The sequence below is a fragment of the Sander vitreus genome, chromosome 21 (genome assembly GCF_031162955.1).
Source record: "Sander vitreus isolate 19-12246 chromosome 21, sanVit1, whole genome shotgun sequence".
In the NCBI taxonomy this organism is placed as follows: Eukaryota; Metazoa; Chordata; class Actinopteri; order Perciformes; family Percidae; genus Sander; species Sander vitreus.
In genome coordinates this window covers 27,316,360-27,335,542 of record NC_135875.1, presented here as the reverse complement: position 1 = coordinate 27,335,542, position 19,183 = coordinate 27,316,360, and the positions used below count along the sequence as shown (strand labels likewise).

At 40.4% G+C, this 19,183-nt stretch overlaps 1 protein-coding gene across 1 annotated transcript in view; it reads left to right on the top strand.

Moving 5' to 3' along the window:
* Positions 1-19,183, top strand: part of LOC144536598 (V-type proton ATPase 116 kDa subunit a 1-like) — a 40,064-nt gene that overhangs the window by 10,905 nt on the left and 9,976 nt on the right. Inside the window, exons 10-20 of the mRNA XM_078279815.1 lie at positions 345-495; positions 1,156-1,295; positions 1,407-1,570; positions 3,140-3,230; positions 4,387-4,505; positions 5,301-5,517; positions 7,771-7,878; positions 10,358-10,465; positions 12,586-12,603; positions 16,878-16,995; positions 17,279-17,450. Coding sequence (XP_078135941.1) covers positions 345-495; positions 1,156-1,295; positions 1,407-1,570; positions 3,140-3,230; positions 4,387-4,505; positions 5,301-5,517; positions 7,771-7,878; positions 10,358-10,465; positions 12,586-12,603; positions 16,878-16,995; positions 17,279-17,450 — 1,406 coding nt within the window. The remainder of the gene's footprint in view (positions 1-344; positions 496-1,155; positions 1,296-1,406; positions 1,571-3,139; positions 3,231-4,386; positions 4,506-5,300; positions 5,518-7,770; positions 7,879-10,357; positions 10,466-12,585; positions 12,604-16,877; positions 16,996-17,278; positions 17,451-19,183) is intronic.

Here is a 19,183-nt window from a genome sequence, read left to right as displayed (position 1 = left end):
GCATAGACTGTGAAATTAGGGGACGTAGCATACGTGACACCATCCAGTGGTTTGTGGACTGCCATTTTGAAGCCTCAAGTTTGGCGCTACGGTCGTCGCCATCTTGGTTTTTTGCAACCGGATGTGACAATTTGTGATTAGAGGGTGGAGCTGGGGTGGATGATGCGGTCAAGCCAGTGTTGTTAATGGTTGCAATGGCGCTGCGCTAAGCTAAACGCTAAAGTGGGAAAATCTATTCTATCGTCTATTGCCGTAAGGTTGTGTGGCGACCTCTTTAATTCATCTGGTCTTACCCTTTCTACGTGGGCAGTATTTGACTGATAAGTGAGGGCTTTATTTGACAGGAGAGGAGCGGCTCCACAGTGCCGTCCATTCTCAACAGGATGCAGACCAAGCAAACTCCACCTACCTTCAATAAGACCAACAAGTTCACATCAGGCTTCCAGAACATTGTGGATGCCTACGGCATTGGGAACTACCGGGAAATCAATCCAGGTTATACAGGAATTAGTTTATCTATATTTTAATTCATTACTCATCATATTAGTTAACATATGAATTAATGATCACAGACACTTGTAATAGTGCAGCAGCAAAAATATCTTATTTTATGGAAGAAGTGTCAACCGACTCAATTCTGTGGTCATTTTTGTGGCTGTTGTATTTGAATACTGTAACTTCTCCAAAAAAAGCAGACCTTTCTTTCTAATTTCAACCTGTTCCCCTTCTGTTCTCAGTTTCTCTTTTTGAACAGTAATACTGTTTTTATTCACTAATTATTTTTGAGTGGCTTCCATTTTGTTGTTTTTTGCAATGCTGTTAAGCTACCATCAATAATTCAACTTCTTAAAAGCCTTTCAGCTGCTTTGAAGTGCATACTCCCTCCATTTCCTGGTGAGCTTTTACTGTGAAATGTCTGCTGGAAGTATCAATTCAATTAATTGGCAGTAGCTTAACTGCTATTTAAAAAAAATGAACCAGACATTCAGCACATGAGAGGAGGTGTCCTTGATATTACAAAACATTTGCAGCTTTTTGCAGCTTAGACATTTCAACAGTCAATACTGATTGATATTTGACTGACTGAATATTTGAGTGGTTTTGATTGTTGTAGCCGCGTTGTGTGATGGTCCCTTACTGTGTCACCTGTTTCAGCTCCGTACACTATCATTACTTTCCCCTTCCTGTTTGCGGTGATGTTTGGAGACATGGGTCACGGTTTGCTGATGACCTGTATTGCCCTCTACTTGGTCATCCGAGAGAGTCGCCTCGTCGCCCAGAAGAGTGACAACGAGGTACAGTAAGACATAAAGAAGAAATACATTGATTAAAACTTTTAAACCTCACAGTACACATGTTACAAACACACGCAAATTATATTTCCAAGTTGTTGTGTGTCTCTGTAGATGTTCAACATGGTGTTTGCTGGTCGCTACATCATCCTGCTGATGGGGATGTTCTCTGTCTACACCGGAATCATTTACAACGACTGCTTCTCCAAGTCACTCAACATGTTCGGCTCTGGATGGAGCGTTAGGCCCATGTTTGGCCCCAAAGGAGCCAACTGGACGTAAGTCAGCCACCAGCTCTGCTTGCAGTGATACTGTTTGAGATGACCCCCATCCCTGTTTTTTACTAATGTTTTCTTGAAGTTAGTCTACTTTATCTACCACAAATCAATAGATGAAGTTCAGCACCATGCCTAACTTTAGTATTTTTGTAAATTTGCCATGAAAATGGTCAAAAAATATCAAAGGAATGGTTCAACATTTTGGGAAATATTAATATTTATCATATATATTATCATACATCCCATATCAGTCTCATATGTACAGGGCTGGAGTCAGGGCGTGTTTAGTCTAGCTTAGCATAAAGACTGAAGGCAAGGGGAAACAGCTAGCCTGGTTCCGTCCAAAGCTCACTAATGAACATGTTACACGTTTGTTTAATCTGAACACAAACAGTAAAAACATTTACCTGAAGTCTTGTTGTCACAGTGAGGTTGGCCTGGTTTGGCACCATTGTGCCTTTACAGGAACACACTGAGAAGACACTGTAGAAAAGAACTGTGTGGATGGATTAAAGGATAACTACTGTTTTTTTCAATCTGGCCTATTTTCATATGTTTTGTGTCTCAGTGACTGATGGGAACAACAATCTTTGACATTGGTCCAGCATTAAGAGAGATCGCTGCAGTTGGCAGTGGTGAAACAAGCTACAATGTAAGTTAATAGTCCAGCTTGTATTTACCTTCACAAAAGTGCTCGTTTGCCGCTGACAGCCTCAGATTAATATTCTAAGTGTCTGAATTATAAAAAAAAAAAAAAATATGTTGGCTCTATACACGCTAAAAGTATTGCTTTTTTAAATGGAGTCTGGTGGGTTTCAAAGAGGTTTTAAAGGTCTATATCTGAATGGATCCTTTCCATAATGTTGTCAGACACAGAATATTAATCTGAGTCTGTCAGCAGCAAAATGATCACTTTTGTGAAAGTAAATACAAGCTGGACAATTGCCCTATTAACTTACATTGTAGCTTGTTTCTCCACTGCCGACCTCAGTGATCTAGCCTAATACTGGACCAATGTCAGAGATTGTTGTTCCCATCAGTCACTTAGACACAAAAACAAAGGAACATAGGCCAGGTTGAAAAAAACGGTAGTTACCCTTTAACTGTTGATCGTCAAGAAACAATGCACAGTTTTGCATAGTCAGAGTTCCTGCTGTGCTCTGTCTAAAGGTCTTTAGGCTACGCTAGAAACTAAATTGAACATTGACTTAATTTTCCAGGAAACTTCCTAGGAAATAATTAGGAAATTATACACCTGTAAAATAAGCTGTCAAAGATTGAGCATATAGAGAACTGACCAAAGTATTCAGATAGTGTCAGGAAATTAAATTGTGCATGATAATGTAGGATCCTTTTACACCACTCAGATCCATTCAGGTGTTATCTACCCATTCTCTGTTCTTTCATCATATAACATACTATTGACATACATGTGATTTTATAAATCTTAATACTCTATGTGGTAGACTCATCTTCTAAAATGCATTGCTGTTCCCTCTAAAACCTGCAGCATGTAAATAATCTGCTTTATTAAAATACATTCTTTCATTTCCTGCTGATCTGTTCTAGGTATGAGACACTTGATGAAAATGCAGTTCTACAGTTAGATCCAGCAGTTCCTGGTGTCTTCAACGGGCCTTATCCTCTTGGAATTGACCCGGTAAAACACTCACTAAAATAACTAAAATAAGTAGTTGGCAGTTGTTTCTCTGGTAAGAATCACAGTGCAAACAAGAATTGTTGTGTATCCAAAGGCTGATAGATCATATTTCTCTGCACCATACCGTAGAGCTCCATTGTTGTCCAAAAGCTATTAAAAACACATCAGTGATCCACACTGTTGCACTGGGGGGCAGGTGAGACTACAAACCCCAATTCCAAGGAAGTTGGGACATTGTGTAAAACAAAAATAAAAACGGAATACAATGATTTCAATTGAATACACTACACAGACAAGATATTTAATGATAAAACTGATAAACTTTATTGTTTTTTTGCAAATATTCACTCATTTTGAATTTGATGCCTGCAACAAGTTCCATAAAAGCTGGGACAGGGGCAACAAAGACTGGGAAAGTTGAGGAATGCTAAAAACCCCCCTGTTTGGAACATTCCACAGGTGAGCAGGTTAATTGGTCATGATTGGGTATAAAAGGAGCATCCCCAAAAAAGTTCAGTCATTCACAAGCAAGGATGGGGCGAGGCTCACCACTTTGAGAACAACTGCGTGAGCTTTTTAAATATCTTGTCTTTGTAGTGTATTCATTTGCATATAATTTGAAAAGGATTAGCAAATCATTGTATTCTGTTTTTATTTACGTTTCACACAACGTCCCAACTTCATTGGAATTGAGTTTGTAGTTTATTTTGAATCAATCCCAAATCCACCGCCCTGCTGCCCAAAATACTCACTAGAGCACCAAATGTGGATTAATCCACGCTGAAAATAGTACCCAACAAATGCACTATTTCCTCCTGTTTGAGTAATGTATGCTAAAAAGCTACAGTACCCGGCTGTTATAGGACATTATTGAGCCTTTAAAAAAAAGTAGCATCTCATATGTTTTATGTAAAGCACTGTTATTTGTATCTGTGAAAAGCACTCTATAAATACATTTTACTTACCTACTTATCTGTGAGCTGTTTTTAAAGAATGGCATCTGCAGTAGACTGAATGACTAAAATAATTAACACAAAGGAGAAAATAATATATTTGGCTAATGTTAGCACACACTAATGCAAAAAGAAAGAAAGATAAGGAACAGTCACACCTTGGTTGGTCTCAAACATTTGAGCTTGTTGTGTAATCTCTGCAGATCTGGAATCTTGCCACAAACAAGCTGACCTTCCTCAACTCATTCAAGATGAAGATGTCTGTGATCCTGGGTGTCATCCACATGCTGTTTGGAGTGTCTCTCAGTCTCTTCAACCACCTGTAAGTACTACACTCAACAGCAATGCTGAAAATGAACACCTAAACCATTGGGTCTTTCTCAGTTTTCACTTAGTTTGCACCTGATTTGAATGGCCACACTCAAAGGCATAAAATAAAGAAAAAGGCGAGTAATGAATCATACAAATGGGGATAATGGTGCACACTTCAGTGTTCTGCTCAGTTGTTTGCACAGAAAGTGATGAAAATAGTTCTGTGAAGAATGAGCAAAGAAAGCTTGAGAGAGAAGTTCAAACCTACAAAGAATTGGCAGATGCTATTGGAAGACGATCTGAAACAAACTTCATTTGAAGTCCACTGAGGCCCTAAAACTACTCAGACCTGCCATCACTTGGCATGCCAATTGTACTATACATGTTCTATGCCAGGTTTTATGTAGTTTGAAATTGTTTGAGGTTTTCGCCTATATGTCCACAAAGGATGAAAATGTTTTTCACCATGGCAAAATCTGTGCCGCCAAAGCAAAAAAAAAAGCATCCCAAAGGAAAACAATGTCCACAATACCCACAACAAACCTCTCATTCCACAGGAAACACTGTTATGATATCAATACGAATGCATACAATAACACTGATGGAATGTGATGAAACAATCGCCCTGGATGGAAACTGTTCTGGTTGACAATGCCAGTGCTACACTATCTAACAAAATTCACCTGCTGGTTGATTATATTTTCACTGCAGGCCAACATCAGTGAAACTGCTCGACAAATGCCACGCTAGATTCTCCATCACCAACATAGCAGCGCTGTTCGTTTGTGTTGTTAACTGACTTCAGGTACTTCAAGAAGCCACTGAACATCTTCCTGGGCTTCATCCCAGAGATCGTCTTTATGGCGAGCCTGTTTGGCTACCTCGCTCTGCTGGTCTTCTACAAGTGGACAGCCTATGATGCCTTCACCTCCAAGGACGCGCCCAGCCTGCTCATCCACTTCATCAACATGTGTCTCTTCAACTACAACGACCCCATCAACAAGCCCCTCTACAAGGGACAGGTGCTCCTTCCCTCATTCACCCCTCTGCCTCTTCTAGCGTCCTGCCCCTCCCTCATAGCAAACAATAATAATAGCATATTATATAATATACTATATAGTATATTATATAATATGCTATTATTATTGTGTATTTAGTGTATATATATATACACTAAATAATAGTAATTAAATATACTGTATATATTACTTTTTCTTCTGGTCAGAGGTCAGCTACAGAACAGCAGCACTGGAGCTGGCAGGGATTTTGTGTCTTGCACTAGGATACTTCTGTAGGAGTTATTCTTGCAGACTTGAACTCAGATTGTCCAGTTAAAGGACAGTCTTTCAAACTACTGTGATATCATACTCTGCTAGCCAGACCTACAGTGCAGCCGCAAAGTATTAGGTCAGTGAAATGTTTTCATTTTCTTTGGCTCTACTCCAGCAGGATTTTAGCTTTGAGTTTAAAACATTCTGGCTCTTGATACATATCAGAGAGTCAGAGGGAGATATTATTGGGTAACTCATTTGCCCAGCTAGTTACCTGCTAGTTACCAGTCTACCTAGTTTTCCATCTTCATTTTCTAGGTCGAGAGTAGGGATGGGCGATATGGCATTTTCTTTTCTTTTTTTTTATCAAAATATTTTCCAAATTGGGGCTATACTGTAAGTAGCCTAGCCCCATTTCATCTATTGTGTGGTAGACTGTGTAGACAAATGCTTCATATTGATGCTTTACATTGTACGCTACACTTTTTAAGAGGTGGGAAAGGTAACCATATGAAGCCTTTCTCTTGTAAAAAATGAAATATACAGCTTTGAAAACATTTCATCATTCTCACCTTTTTGATCACGGGAGTTTTGAGCACATCGTTTGTGCCCCACTCTGTTTCTGTCTTACAGCCTCCTGTGGCCGATGGGGCTAAAACACCCACTACATCTACAGTTGATGACAACTGCTGTAACTTTTTTACCAGCCGTACAAACCACTGAACTGCAGTTGTAGTGGGTTATTTTCTCCCATCAGCCACAAGGGTCGGCAATGACACCATTCAACTTCATTCTATAATGTAAATGGACAAGTTGCACAGAGGTCAGAATTACGCTTTCTTGTCTTTTGCTTTTCCAAGAGAAAAGGCTTTGGGGATTTGGACTAAGTGCTTGATTTAGAAAATGCACAGATGTTAAACTTTCCCACTAAACAGGACTTTAAGTCACCAAGCCCTGTTTTTGGATAGTTTCAACCACTGCATGGCCAAACAGGGCTATCAGTGGGCAAAATATTACCATACCACCAATTTCCTATTAACTTGTTTATCCACCACAGCTCTTAACGTTTTAGGTGTTTTTGTGCCGACACCTACAGTATTTCTATCTTTTCCATCTGTGTGGCTTTTTATACCAAAACAAACACGTGGTGTCTTCAGCTAACTCAACCAACCTTACTATGACTATTTTGGGATGAGTGGTGTCAGTTCCTGATATGATTGGTTAGAAATAGTTGTTTCTGAAATGTGATTGGCTGTTGGTACGGTACATCATCACGCAATCATCAATATATCAAAGTTTCTCAATATCATGTAGGGTTACTTATAGTTATTAAGGTATCGCCCAGCCCTCATCAAGAGGTTTCTCACTCTCTCACACGCACTTGAAGCAATACAATACATTGGAAAGGAGAGGGGAACAAAGAAACATGACAACAAACAAAGTCAGCCAAAGGGAGGTTTATTCCAAAGGACCACATCCATTTAGGCAGACCAACAATTTACCAGCATAGTGTTTATGTCCTGCTCTTTGTTCGTGCAGATGAATCAGAATCAGCGTTATGCTGGAATAGATATTAAATGATCCATATAATAGGTTACTATATATACATGTGAATTACGTAGTTATGAACAGTATATGCACGCATACATGTAAAGATTAAATCCAGAGAACAAGCTTGCGGAAAAGTCTGCTCTCCTTTTAACAGCTTGAATTTGTAAGCGTAGAGGTAATCAGTCGGCCTTTATTCTTATATATCTGTTATGTCTTCAGATCAGCACATTACTTTTTATATTTAAAACAACAAATAACTGTAACAAGTAGTACCTGTGCTGCAAGTAAAATAAAGAAAGCTTGTAATTAGTCGAGAATGAGACAAACTGCTGAGTTTTTTCCGTACCAGCTGTGAGTTAGGCCTCACCAGGATCTGTTCAGGAAATTAGCATCGTCTGATCACTGCTACACATCACCAACACCTTGTTAACCTCTCTCTGTTTGAATCTGTAGATGGGGATCCAGATTTTGTTGGTGCTGATTGCCCTTGCATGTGTACCCTGTATGCTGATTGTGAAAACTTTGGTGCTTCGGCGTCAGCACCTGTGGAAAAAGCACCTGGTATGTGGATCTGACCCCACCTATAACCTTACTGCCACCTTTGATGAGTAACATTTATAACCTTTGGTATAACCTTTTTTTTTCTACTCCTATTCTGCCATTCATTTCAATGCATTGTACTGTGTAATGTGGTTGGTTGTGTTGCCATGAAAAATGGTTAAAGCCTGTCTTGGAAACGCTCATATTTTAGTGGAAAATTTGGTAGAAATACACAGACTGAGGGCACCCTAACAGCTAAATATCTGCCACTTGTACTCTCTTATTCTACCTATATATTTGACAAGTTCTTATCCAAAATGCTATACATCCAACAAATATGAATTACTCGAAATACCTGATCAGCCTCATGCTCTCATTGCTCTCACTGGTTGTCTTAAACCTCAAAAACTGCAGTCCTATCAGACTAAAGATCAGTACCAATTATAATCTATGGTTGTGTTTACCATGTTCATGAGAAGAGTCCTACATATTAACTTAGTAAGTAGAGTGCCAGTCACTAGTCATGTTTCCATCAATTTATTTTTATGTGCATTTTGAAGTATCACATTAGAAAATGTTGATGGAAACGGCAAAATTTGAGGAAAAAAAACCTGCAAAAAAGTTTTGGCGCTTGCTTAAGGTGGTTTTTGCCTTTTTCGACAAAACGGTTAATGCGCAAAATGGGAGATGGAAACAGCTTTGCCGAATAAGTTGTGACGTAGCGAACATGTAAGTCACAAGGGCGCTGTACACTTGGGGCATAAGGTGCGTAGTGGAGTTGCGTTGCGCTGTAGCCTGGGCCTCAGCCACGTCGGGTAAATTGACAAATTGGTTCAACAGCTTGAATGGTATGGCCCTGCACACCTCATCTACACAGCGGTGAACGCTTGTCTCGCTGACACCAAATGTCTCTGCCACAACCCTGGATTCTGCCCAGGTGGCCAACTTGTACAATGCTCCCTCTCTCCATTTAGCCAAAGAACTTATAAACTTTTTGATTTAGCACGACGGTTTGCAATCTACAACCATGCGTAACGTCAACTTGTGACGAAACTACACTTCGCGTACTCTAGTTTATTCGCAACCAGTTGATGGATACCCTTTTAATTCGCGTTTTCTTTTTTTTCTTTTTTTTTAAAGTTCACTTAAAATTCGCTTGACAATTATGGAAACATAAAGTAAATATTGGCACCTGGTCTTTCAACAAAAATATATTAGCTTTTGCTATATTTTAGTAAGTTGATTATAGCTTTAGTTAACCAAAACTAAAGACATTTTGTCAGTGAAATTTTGTTGTGCATTTTTAAATTTCAATTCAGTTAAGTTTTATTTATAGTATCAAATCATAACAAGAGTTATCTCGAGATATTTTACAGATAGAGTAGGTCTAGACCACACTCTATAATTTACAAAGACCCAACAATTCCAGTAATTCCCCCAAGAGCAAGCATTTAGTGCCACAGTGGTGAGGAAGAACTCCCTTTTAGGGAGAAACCTGGGACAGACCCAGGCTCTTGGTAGGGGGTGTCTGACGGTGCCAGTTGGGGGGGTGATGAACAGTGGCAATAATAGTCACAATAAAGATAATGGAACTATGACTAGAATTGAAGTCTTCTAAGCATGCTGGGGCTTACATCCACAGCCATTTGTATGTTATGTAACATTTAAAGTTACTACTACTATGCTTTTTATAATGCTTGTTTTCTGCGTGCATGCATTTGTGGTTTGTCTCAGCGGACATTACGTTACATTATGAGACATAATGTTACAGAAATTTAACATGCTGGTGCAGTATGTTGCTCTACCAATCAGCAGCATACAATGATGCATGCAGATTAAGTCAGATTTTGAATTAAAAAAGTAATTGAGTCCATTATTTTGTCTTTAATATTATAGTTGTTAAAAATTGTAATACATTTTGTTATACTTTTTGATTTCAAAGGTATTTCATTTTTGTCTCATTTTCATTCAGTAAAAAAAAAGGTTGTCAATTAATATTGTTGTGATGCCATTTTAAGAAAATAGGTGGCTTACCTTAGCTAGCCATTTTCTAGAATGGCATAGCCTGCATGGGATGTTGCTGGTAGCTCAGTGACCCAACAGGAAATGTTGAATTCAGTCATATTCAGACCAGGATTTCTTCTTAGCCATTTAAAGTTGTACAGTTACAGTTACAAGCTATACTTTACAAATAGAGTCTTTAACTGTGTTTGTTGAGGTTCAACTCAACCAGTGAGCACTGTCATTTTTCAAAATGGGTGGATGTATTTCATTTTGCAATGAAAGCCTTCACTCACTGTACTGGGTGCCCTGTTACTTAAAAAAAAGAAAAAGTAAATGAAGAAGAAAGCGTTCAACCCAAGGCTTGCTTTAAGCTAGACACAGCTCTTGTGGCTTTTGTATCTAGTCCCAGAAGAGGGAAGAAACCGCTGCAGAGAATCTAGAGCAGTCTTTAAAGCAAACAGGCGTGTCCTCATCATGCACCGGACTCACCCAACAGGGCACGCAGAAGTTCGGAGGGGTGCGGGTGGGCAACGGGCCCACGGAGGACGAGGCTGGCATCATGGACCATGACCAGCTCTCCCAGCACTCAGAGGAAGGAGATGAGGTGAGCTCTTTCAGTATCACCAAACATGACTGATTCTAAATCCATCCTCTTCCAGACCTGACATTTTCTTTGATTTTAGTAGGATTATGATGCTTACTGCTTTCACCATAATACAGTAGATTTCTGTGTTCTCTCTATGTTATAGATGAAGAGGGGCACTGAGATAGTCCAAGACTTTTACTTTATGTTCTGAAAATGAACAGTTTTCCAGACCTATAGAAACAACAGACTTTTTTCAGGGAACTATATATTTCCCTTAGTATGCTTATAAAATAGCACAATAACTACAAAAAGTAAAAATATGGAGTGATATGTGTAGAGCTGCAACTAAAGATCATTTTCATTAGTGATTAATCGTGTAATTGGTTAATCGTTTTAAATGTCAGAATATTGTTAATTACAAATTCCTTGAGATTACTTCTTCTGTCTGACCAACAGTCCATAACCATGATATTTAAAAAGCTTCAGACTGTCAAAGGCTTAACTAACTAACTAACTAACTAAAACCATACTAAATCACAATCGTCATGCTTTTCTCCTGAGTAGTAAAAAGAGAGGAGGACGATGTGGGCACTACAGCGTGTAGAGTGAAAGGCAAGGCAGGGAGGGGGAGCACATAAGAGATGGATTTTCCATTTCAGAAACCTAAACAGCGAGGTGGTTTTCATGAGAACCAGCGAGTGGAATTTATGAAAATACCCCCCAGATTTGTTCTATCTGTGACTCAGAGGTTTGGTGTCTCCCTGCATCATAAATCTCTGAGTGTTAGTGTTGCGATAACATCTTACATAACTGTAATGTAATAAGACTGCATTTTGTCATTATAATTCCAAGTGTATGATATTCCATGACTTATCAACAGGGTTATGCAACTTTATATTGCATAATGTTTAGTTGTGTATATATATAGTAAGTTGTAAGAGTATCAGGTCGGATAATTTACTGAATGCTAGGAATGTTAACATCCAGGTAAATTGATGCAGGTATATAACATCTGTCTTTTCTCCTTTTCTCTTGTGTTTTCTCTGGCTTTTTCAAATTGTGTAATTACATACACTGACCTTTGAATTTATAATAAGTGGTTTCTGGCAGTGTGTGTTATTGGGAATTTTAACATACTAGTACAGTGCCCGTTCAAAACGTGCCTGTTTGGAACGGGCCGATTGCTTGGCCTCCTGTATTGCTGCTTGCAGCTTTCTTCAGAACCATTGTACCCCAAAATGACTTACAAAGGGACCTCAAAGCACTTAATATGCAACCACACTGTATACTACTGACTTACTGTGTACTTCAACTTCAGAGGAAAACATTGTACGACTGCATTTACCTTAGAGAGAATCTTAGAGAGTTTGTTAATATCCAATATTCAATGCTGTCCAAACTGCTCCAAATTCCAAATGCCAAGTTAATTGGGTACCCAGGAAACAAATTGTGAAGTAGATTGGATGAACGGTATCATTTGAAAGACAACAGACACACACATGCACACACATACAGAGATTCCTCGATTTATAGTTAGATTCAGCTGTTGTTGCACTGAATCAGATCAGCACCTTAGCTTTCCTCCTGTTCATACTTGCTGTGAAGTGGTACCTTTGTAACATGACTACACCTTAAGAGATGGGGGTCAAAATCCACAATCCTTGTTCTGTTGATCTGAACCTATTCTTTAAGATCCAACCAGCGATCCAACCAGTGATACGAGATACGAGCCTGGACGAAGACCTAAAGTTATATTTTGCTTTATTTCATCCCTTATTGACTGTTAGCTTAGCTTACCAGGCTAATGTGCACGACGATTTGCACACACATGACACAAATGGATGCAGATGATTGTAACAGTCAGAGAGAGAAAGAGAGAAATGTCTTATCATATCATACGTTTGAAAATACCCAAAAGGAAGCCCAACCCGAGCCCAAAGCTTTATCCAATAAAATGGCCAAATGAAATGAAACACAATACCTTTCTCAGGACCTGTTAGGCTTAAATGGGGTTCCAGAACTCGAGAGTCTAGTGAAATAAACTGTAAAACAATTATGGCAAAATTAGGATGGATCCTTGTGGGTCGATTCAGTTCCTGAATTCTGCTACTAACCATTGACCTTTGCTTACTTTTAAGCACGCGGAAGAAGAGCCGGTAAGAGCCTGAGTTTTGGTATCTTCTTAGCATGTCTGGATGCTGTCTTGCCTGATCTGTTTGTGCCTTTAGTACCAAGTGGTGGTCTTTCTGTCTTTGGACTCTGGTTGGCCATCTAAACCCCCTGTACTCCTACACTGTCCATCTCCCGGCACCAGGCATGTTTATGTGTGTGATTGTAAAGATGTAAAAAGCCCCACTACAGGTCATTTAGTCAGAGACTCATTCTTACGGTCTTGATTTTCAACAAATTTTACAAGTGCAAAAAAACTGCTGAGATGCAACAGTTCCATTTGTTTCCAGTGTTTCCAGTTTTTCATTGGTAGCAAGATTTCTCTTGTGGCAAGTCTAATGTGTTGAAACAAGGCAGAATAAGTTAAATCACTCTTCTAGTATCAAGAAAAATGACAACAGTTTTGAAATTCTTGACATTTATTTATAAAAAAAGGTTAAGGTGCCTTTATTATAGATATTTTGTAGTGTACCCTTGAATAGAGCTGATGCTAAGACCAGTAGAATCTGAGACAAATCCAAGTACGAGCAGTTTTGAGATCAAGTGATATCCAAGTCAAAATCAGGGTTGAGTGTGAGTCATGAAATGAGTCTAAAACAAAGTAGACAAAATAATGTCCATTCAATATTCTTAATACTGTTGTCCTATGACCGAATCATACTACTATATTTTAGCCGTTTAAAATGGTCACTGTGTTCGATTAGGTGGTTATAAAGTGTGTTTCCATCCAAACAAGTACGAGTCAAAACATGAGTACAGACAAAGACAAATACCCACAAGACCGAGACAAGTCCAAGTTAAAACAACTAGGAGACAAGTCAAGACCAAGACCGATGAGACACAAGTCTGGGTCATAACAATCTTGAGACTGACACAAGTCCAAGTACAACAGCTCTGCTCTTGAAATAGTCCATATATATGCTCTAATTTACCTTTGCACCTGAGTTTTCTCTTGTCCTGCAGCTGCTAATCAGTGTGAAAGAAATTTGTGGATGCTGAAAACTGTATTTTGTCTTAGTTGTTAATTTACCCATTTCATCACAAGTCTAAAGTCTTGTACATTGTAACTGTACGTTTTGAAATCACATGACTCTGCTCAGCTGAAATGTTTGTTCACAACATTTCTGATCCGAGCCACTGGCCTCCATGCATTTTGCCATTACGGCATGTTAGCCAGTGTTTTCATTAGCCACTTTTGTCGGAGACCCTTTGAATGGAAACAATGAGCGCTGCTTCCATGAACTCTGTTTTACAGCTCCAAGGACAAAAGAGAAGCATGGAAAGAGGAAACCAGACCAGCGCAAAGCCAAACCCAACAAGAGCAACTTAGAGCAATAGACTCCCGTGTTTCCCCTCCCTGCCCATATCATACAGGAAAGGCTAGTCTTGCTCTAGGAAGGAGAGAACGGAGGAACTGTGTTGGCTTTTACAACACACAAACAAGTCCATGCGCTGTGATCTTGCTCGAGAAAAAAAAAAACAAGCCAGACGTCTTTGCTCTTTGTTTTCTGCCTGATCAGAGCTAAAGGCGCCGGCAGGGGTCAAAGGTCAAAACAGCCGCTTATTAAGATGATAACGGAATTTCCATTCCAAGTCATTTCCATGGTTCATGCCGTGCTGACAGTACAGTTATTATTATTGGCCACAGTTTGAATAGCACAGCTGGGTTATGATCATCACTCAATATTAAGTAGACTGTAATGTGTTTTGCTTAACGAACCTCACTTGATAAGCTATGATGGCGTATGTGTACTGTAAGTAATGATATCCTGGAAATTCTATTGTTTTAGTCTTTTTTCCTGCTGTTTACTATTGTTGTCAGTGTGTCGAAATCACAACTGTGTTAATTAATACTGATCTTTATATTTAAAGGGGTGATAGAATGCAAAACCAATTTTACCTTGTCATAGTTGAATAACGACAGTTCGGTGGGTAAATAGGACATACATAGAAGCTCAAAATCCCATTGATACCCCTATCCTCTGCAAATCTCACATTTTGAAACTGCTGCTGAAAACGGGCGAATCTCAACAAAGCTGGAAGCTGACGTCAGCATCTCAACTCCTAGTCTTTGTCACGCCCCAACATTTGCATAGGCTACACCACTGACCTGAGGTCAGCTTAGTCTTCTGAATCTAGCTATGTCATGCAGATCTCCAGAGGTCCACTATTTAATTACTAAATTCACTATGTAGAGGTCAAATATGGGCCGTTTTACGAAAATCGATGGCTAATTGCAAATTTTGTCCGACTGTGTGTCGCAGTTCAGCAGGAGCTCAGCAGGCTACGCCCGGTGTGTCCTCCTTCACAGACCCGCTCGCTGTGAGCTAGATGGATCTCCGTCACGACCGGAAGCCCGCGGTGCTCCATACCCGCGCAAAGTCACCGTTTCTGGGTTACTGGACTACCAAATGCTGAGGCCCTGACGGAGCTCCAGGGCCTGCAGCTAGCCGCGATCTTTACCCATAGGACTGAAGGGACAGTAGCAGCTAACGAAACCCCTCAAATTCACAAAAATGCATTCAAATTGAAATCGGACACAAGCATTAGCTTTGTAAGACCTTAGGATAGCTGTTATATAAGTGGCGTGACGAAATTGTAAATATACTATAATTATGCCGGCAGGCGGCCAGCTCCGTGGAGCCCCGAGCCCCGGTTGTCTAGTAACCCAGAAACGGTGACTTTCTCCTGGGTATGGAGCGCAGCAGGGCTGCCGCTGTCTCGTCAGACTGTGTGGACCTCCTGAAGTCCGACACATCATCCCAAATTTGCAATTAGCCATCAATTTTCGTAAAACGGCCCATATTTGAGCTTTATATAGTTGATTTCTCGCATAAAAAAGTGAATTTAGTAATGAAACATTGCAGTGTCTGAAATATGAGACCTGCTGTCTCGTCTCCAATGTATCTGTATGTGGTTCCTCAACCAATCAGCGCGCAGCTCATCTAAATATTCATGAGCATACCATATTTGGAAGAAAAGCTCTCGTTCTAAATAGGGCCAAAACACCGGGATGCATAAGGGCCCATAAAACAGCAACCGGGGCAATTTTCAGCCCAACCAATGTTACATACCTTATTAGGAGACCTTAAGGAACAGTGTGAAATACCTTATCTAATCATTCTATCACCCCTTTAAACAATCACAAGATCTTAAAACATTTAGACAAACAAAAAATAGTCCGTCCATCCATCTTCATCCGCTTATCCGATATCGGGTCGCGGGGGGAGCAGCTCAAGCAGGGGACCCCAAACTTCCCTTTCCCGAGCCACATTAACCAGCTCCGACTGGGGGATCCCGAGGTGTTCCCAGGCCAGGTTGGAGATATAATCCCTCCACCTAGTCCTGGGTCTCCCCCGAGGCCTCCTCCCAGCTGGAAAAACCTCCCTAGGGAGGCGCCCAGGGGGCATCATTACCAGATGCCCGAACCACCTCAACTGGCTCCTTTTGACGCGAAGGAGCAGCGGCTCTACTCCGAGCTCCTCACGGATAACTGAGCTTCTCACCCTATCTCTAAGGGAGACGCCAGCTACCCTCCTGAGGAAACCCATTTCGGCTGCTTGTACCCTGCAGAAAATAGTAGTTTTAGTAAAAGCTAAACTAAACAGAAATATGCATTCTTAGGGAGATAGTTTAGTGATTAGAGCAAAGCTGCAAACAAAAGAATCAATATCCCTGAAGGGGCTGTCCATCGATTTTACATGTCAAAGTCAAATTACTTGTCGTAGTTAGTACTACCTAGCCTGTGAAAACAGTCGCGTGATGTCATCTGTGGCTCTGGAGAAGCTTTGTTACCTCTGAGAAGTGACATAACCCAGGTATTTTGGTTTGGGTTTTGGAGACTGAAAACACATTTATTACACGCTACCAACTGGGGGTGTTGTTTTTGAAAGAACGGTCTAATGAGAAAACGTTATTGAGTCGTGTGTATGTTTTTGGTGCTTGGCCTCTGCTGCACCAATTTTGACCACTTTTTGTGTATGTTTTGAGACTGTATGCAAGTGCAATACTCAAACACTGCAGAGCCTCATTAAAGCTCCTGTTATGACCATGGAAAATACAGATATACCTGCTACTAAAAGCAGCAGAGACAAAAGTTTCAAGTTGAAACTCAGTGGATGCAGTGGTGGCCTGGAGGTTAGGGAAGTCGTCAGCTCAAGGCCACTAGATGTCAAAACAGCAACAACAAAAATATATACAAACATGTGTTACTATACCCTTGCTGTGTGTGTGCACTAACCATCTTATCTTTCCACCACAGTTTGACTTTGGTGACGTAGCTGTCAACCAGGCCATCCACACCATAGAGTACTGTCTGGGGTGCATCTCCAACACAGCATCCTACCTGCGCCTCTGGGCCCTTAGCTTAGCTCATGCACGTGAGTAAAAGCATGCACACATGCACGCACACACGCGCACACACACACACACACACACACACACACACAGCATACACATTTTTATGATACGCATTCTGTAAAACATTTTTAAAGAGGTTGTAGATACACACCCTTTCTGTACCCTATTTGACTATACACAGTAGGTATATCGGTTCAATAAATGAATTCAAAGATGCTTGACATGAATATTTTTATGTAAACCTTGTTGTCATAACTTTGTGTGTGTGTGTGTGTGTGTGTGTGTGTTTGTGTGTGTGTGCAGAGCTGTCAGAGGTGCTCTGGTCCATGGTGATGCACCTGGGTCTGGCCTCCCGGAGCGGGGGCGGGTTCTTCGGCCTGTCTATCATCTTCTCGGCCTTTGCCACCCTCACTGTTGCCATCCTGCTCATCATGGAGGGGCTGTCAGCCTTCCTGCATGCCCTGCGTCTGCACTGGTTAGATACACACACACACACACACACACACACACACACACACACACACACACACATACATATATATACATATATATATATATATATATATATATATATATATATATATATATATATATGAAATACCCACACACATGCAGCCTACATGCATGTTATTAAATGCATTGTATAGGTGTGTATTTGCAAGATGAGCACATGCACACATCACATGTAGAAACATTCTTGTTTATATATATATATATATATATTAGAAAGCATACACCCAGCAGGCTGTCATTGTTCACCTCTTCAACCAGGTATCTCTGCCAAAACTGCACTTCTTCAGTTTTTTACATGCACACGAGGAATGCTAGCAAAATGAAACATTCCTGGCCCAAAGAGGTTTACTTAACTGTGAGCGTACAGGCCTCCAGATAACCTTTCATCCTCCAGCTCCATCGCCTCCTAGCACCACCTCCACCCTGCTGATCCAGCCTGCACCAGTGTAAACTGCACTGACACGCAGGCAAGGCAGTGTAGACGAGTCTTGGATTACCCACAGGACCACACTTACGGGATTACCATAGTAAGATACAGCAATGCAGTAATTATACTTAATATAATACTATAATAAAAAAGTATGTATTAACAGCTATTAGGAGTACTTTTTACAGGTTAGAATATAGCAGCTGATGTGGACAGACGTTGTACTGCTTATAACTATGAGGAGAAGGTGTTGTGAAAGTGAAGGATGATAAATGCTCAGTATCTCACAAGGGAAACATCCCTTTCAGCACAGAGTAGATAATTGTATGATTCCAGTGAGTTATAAGCCCACAGGGACAGCTTCGCTGTCTAACTATCATGTTTCAAATGTAGCTACAGACTGTGAGGAAGAGAGAGGGTTTTCCAAAGTGAAATACTTGATCCATCCAAAGTCACCGTCCCCAAAATTTCAGCTCTGTATCTACTCCATGCAACATGAGATTGATATTGACAACACAAAATGGTCCTGAAATTCTGGTACCCTTTTATTTATTACATAAATTGAAGCAGCGTTTGGTCCTGCTTTATAACTGCACAAAAATACAATTTGATATATTAGGGTGGAATGAAAGGCCTCCCGTAGTTCAGAGGTCTGTCTGTTGCCTGGCATTGAAACAGTTCTATCTGTTCTCACTAACAATCCATTTAATATTGGCTCATGTGTGGCAAAATAGAGTTGAGATCAGGTGTACCCTGCTGCATTTCTGTTTAACAGACCATTCATTTTAAACCTATTAAGTGAAAGCAACAAGTGTGTTTCCTTTAATCCTTCTGGTCTGGTTCCTGCTCAGAGCACAGAGCCTTACGTCATGATTATGAGACAGGGAGAGAATATCCTGTGTGCTTTTGTTGGACAGAGGTATGGTGTTAATGCTTAACTGCTGCTCTCTGGGCTGATTGTTGTAAGTAGGTTTAAAGAGAACTCACTGTCTGTGCTCAGTCTGTCTGTTGCTCATGTAAACTAGTGGAAAGTGATCTGACCACCTTTCAAATATGATCTCAGCTGTCTTTTATCTAGACTGTGTTGTTCTTCCAAGAAAGCTATACTATGTGTTGTATAATCCCACCTATCTGCCTTACACATGGGCCAGCTGTATGTTCCAGGCTGGAGGTTGTGTTGTACAAAGCTGTCTTGCTAGTGGCGTAAGATAGTTACGACAGGCCCCAGTGCAGGCTAATATGACTGGCCGTAGTGCACACTAGTTACT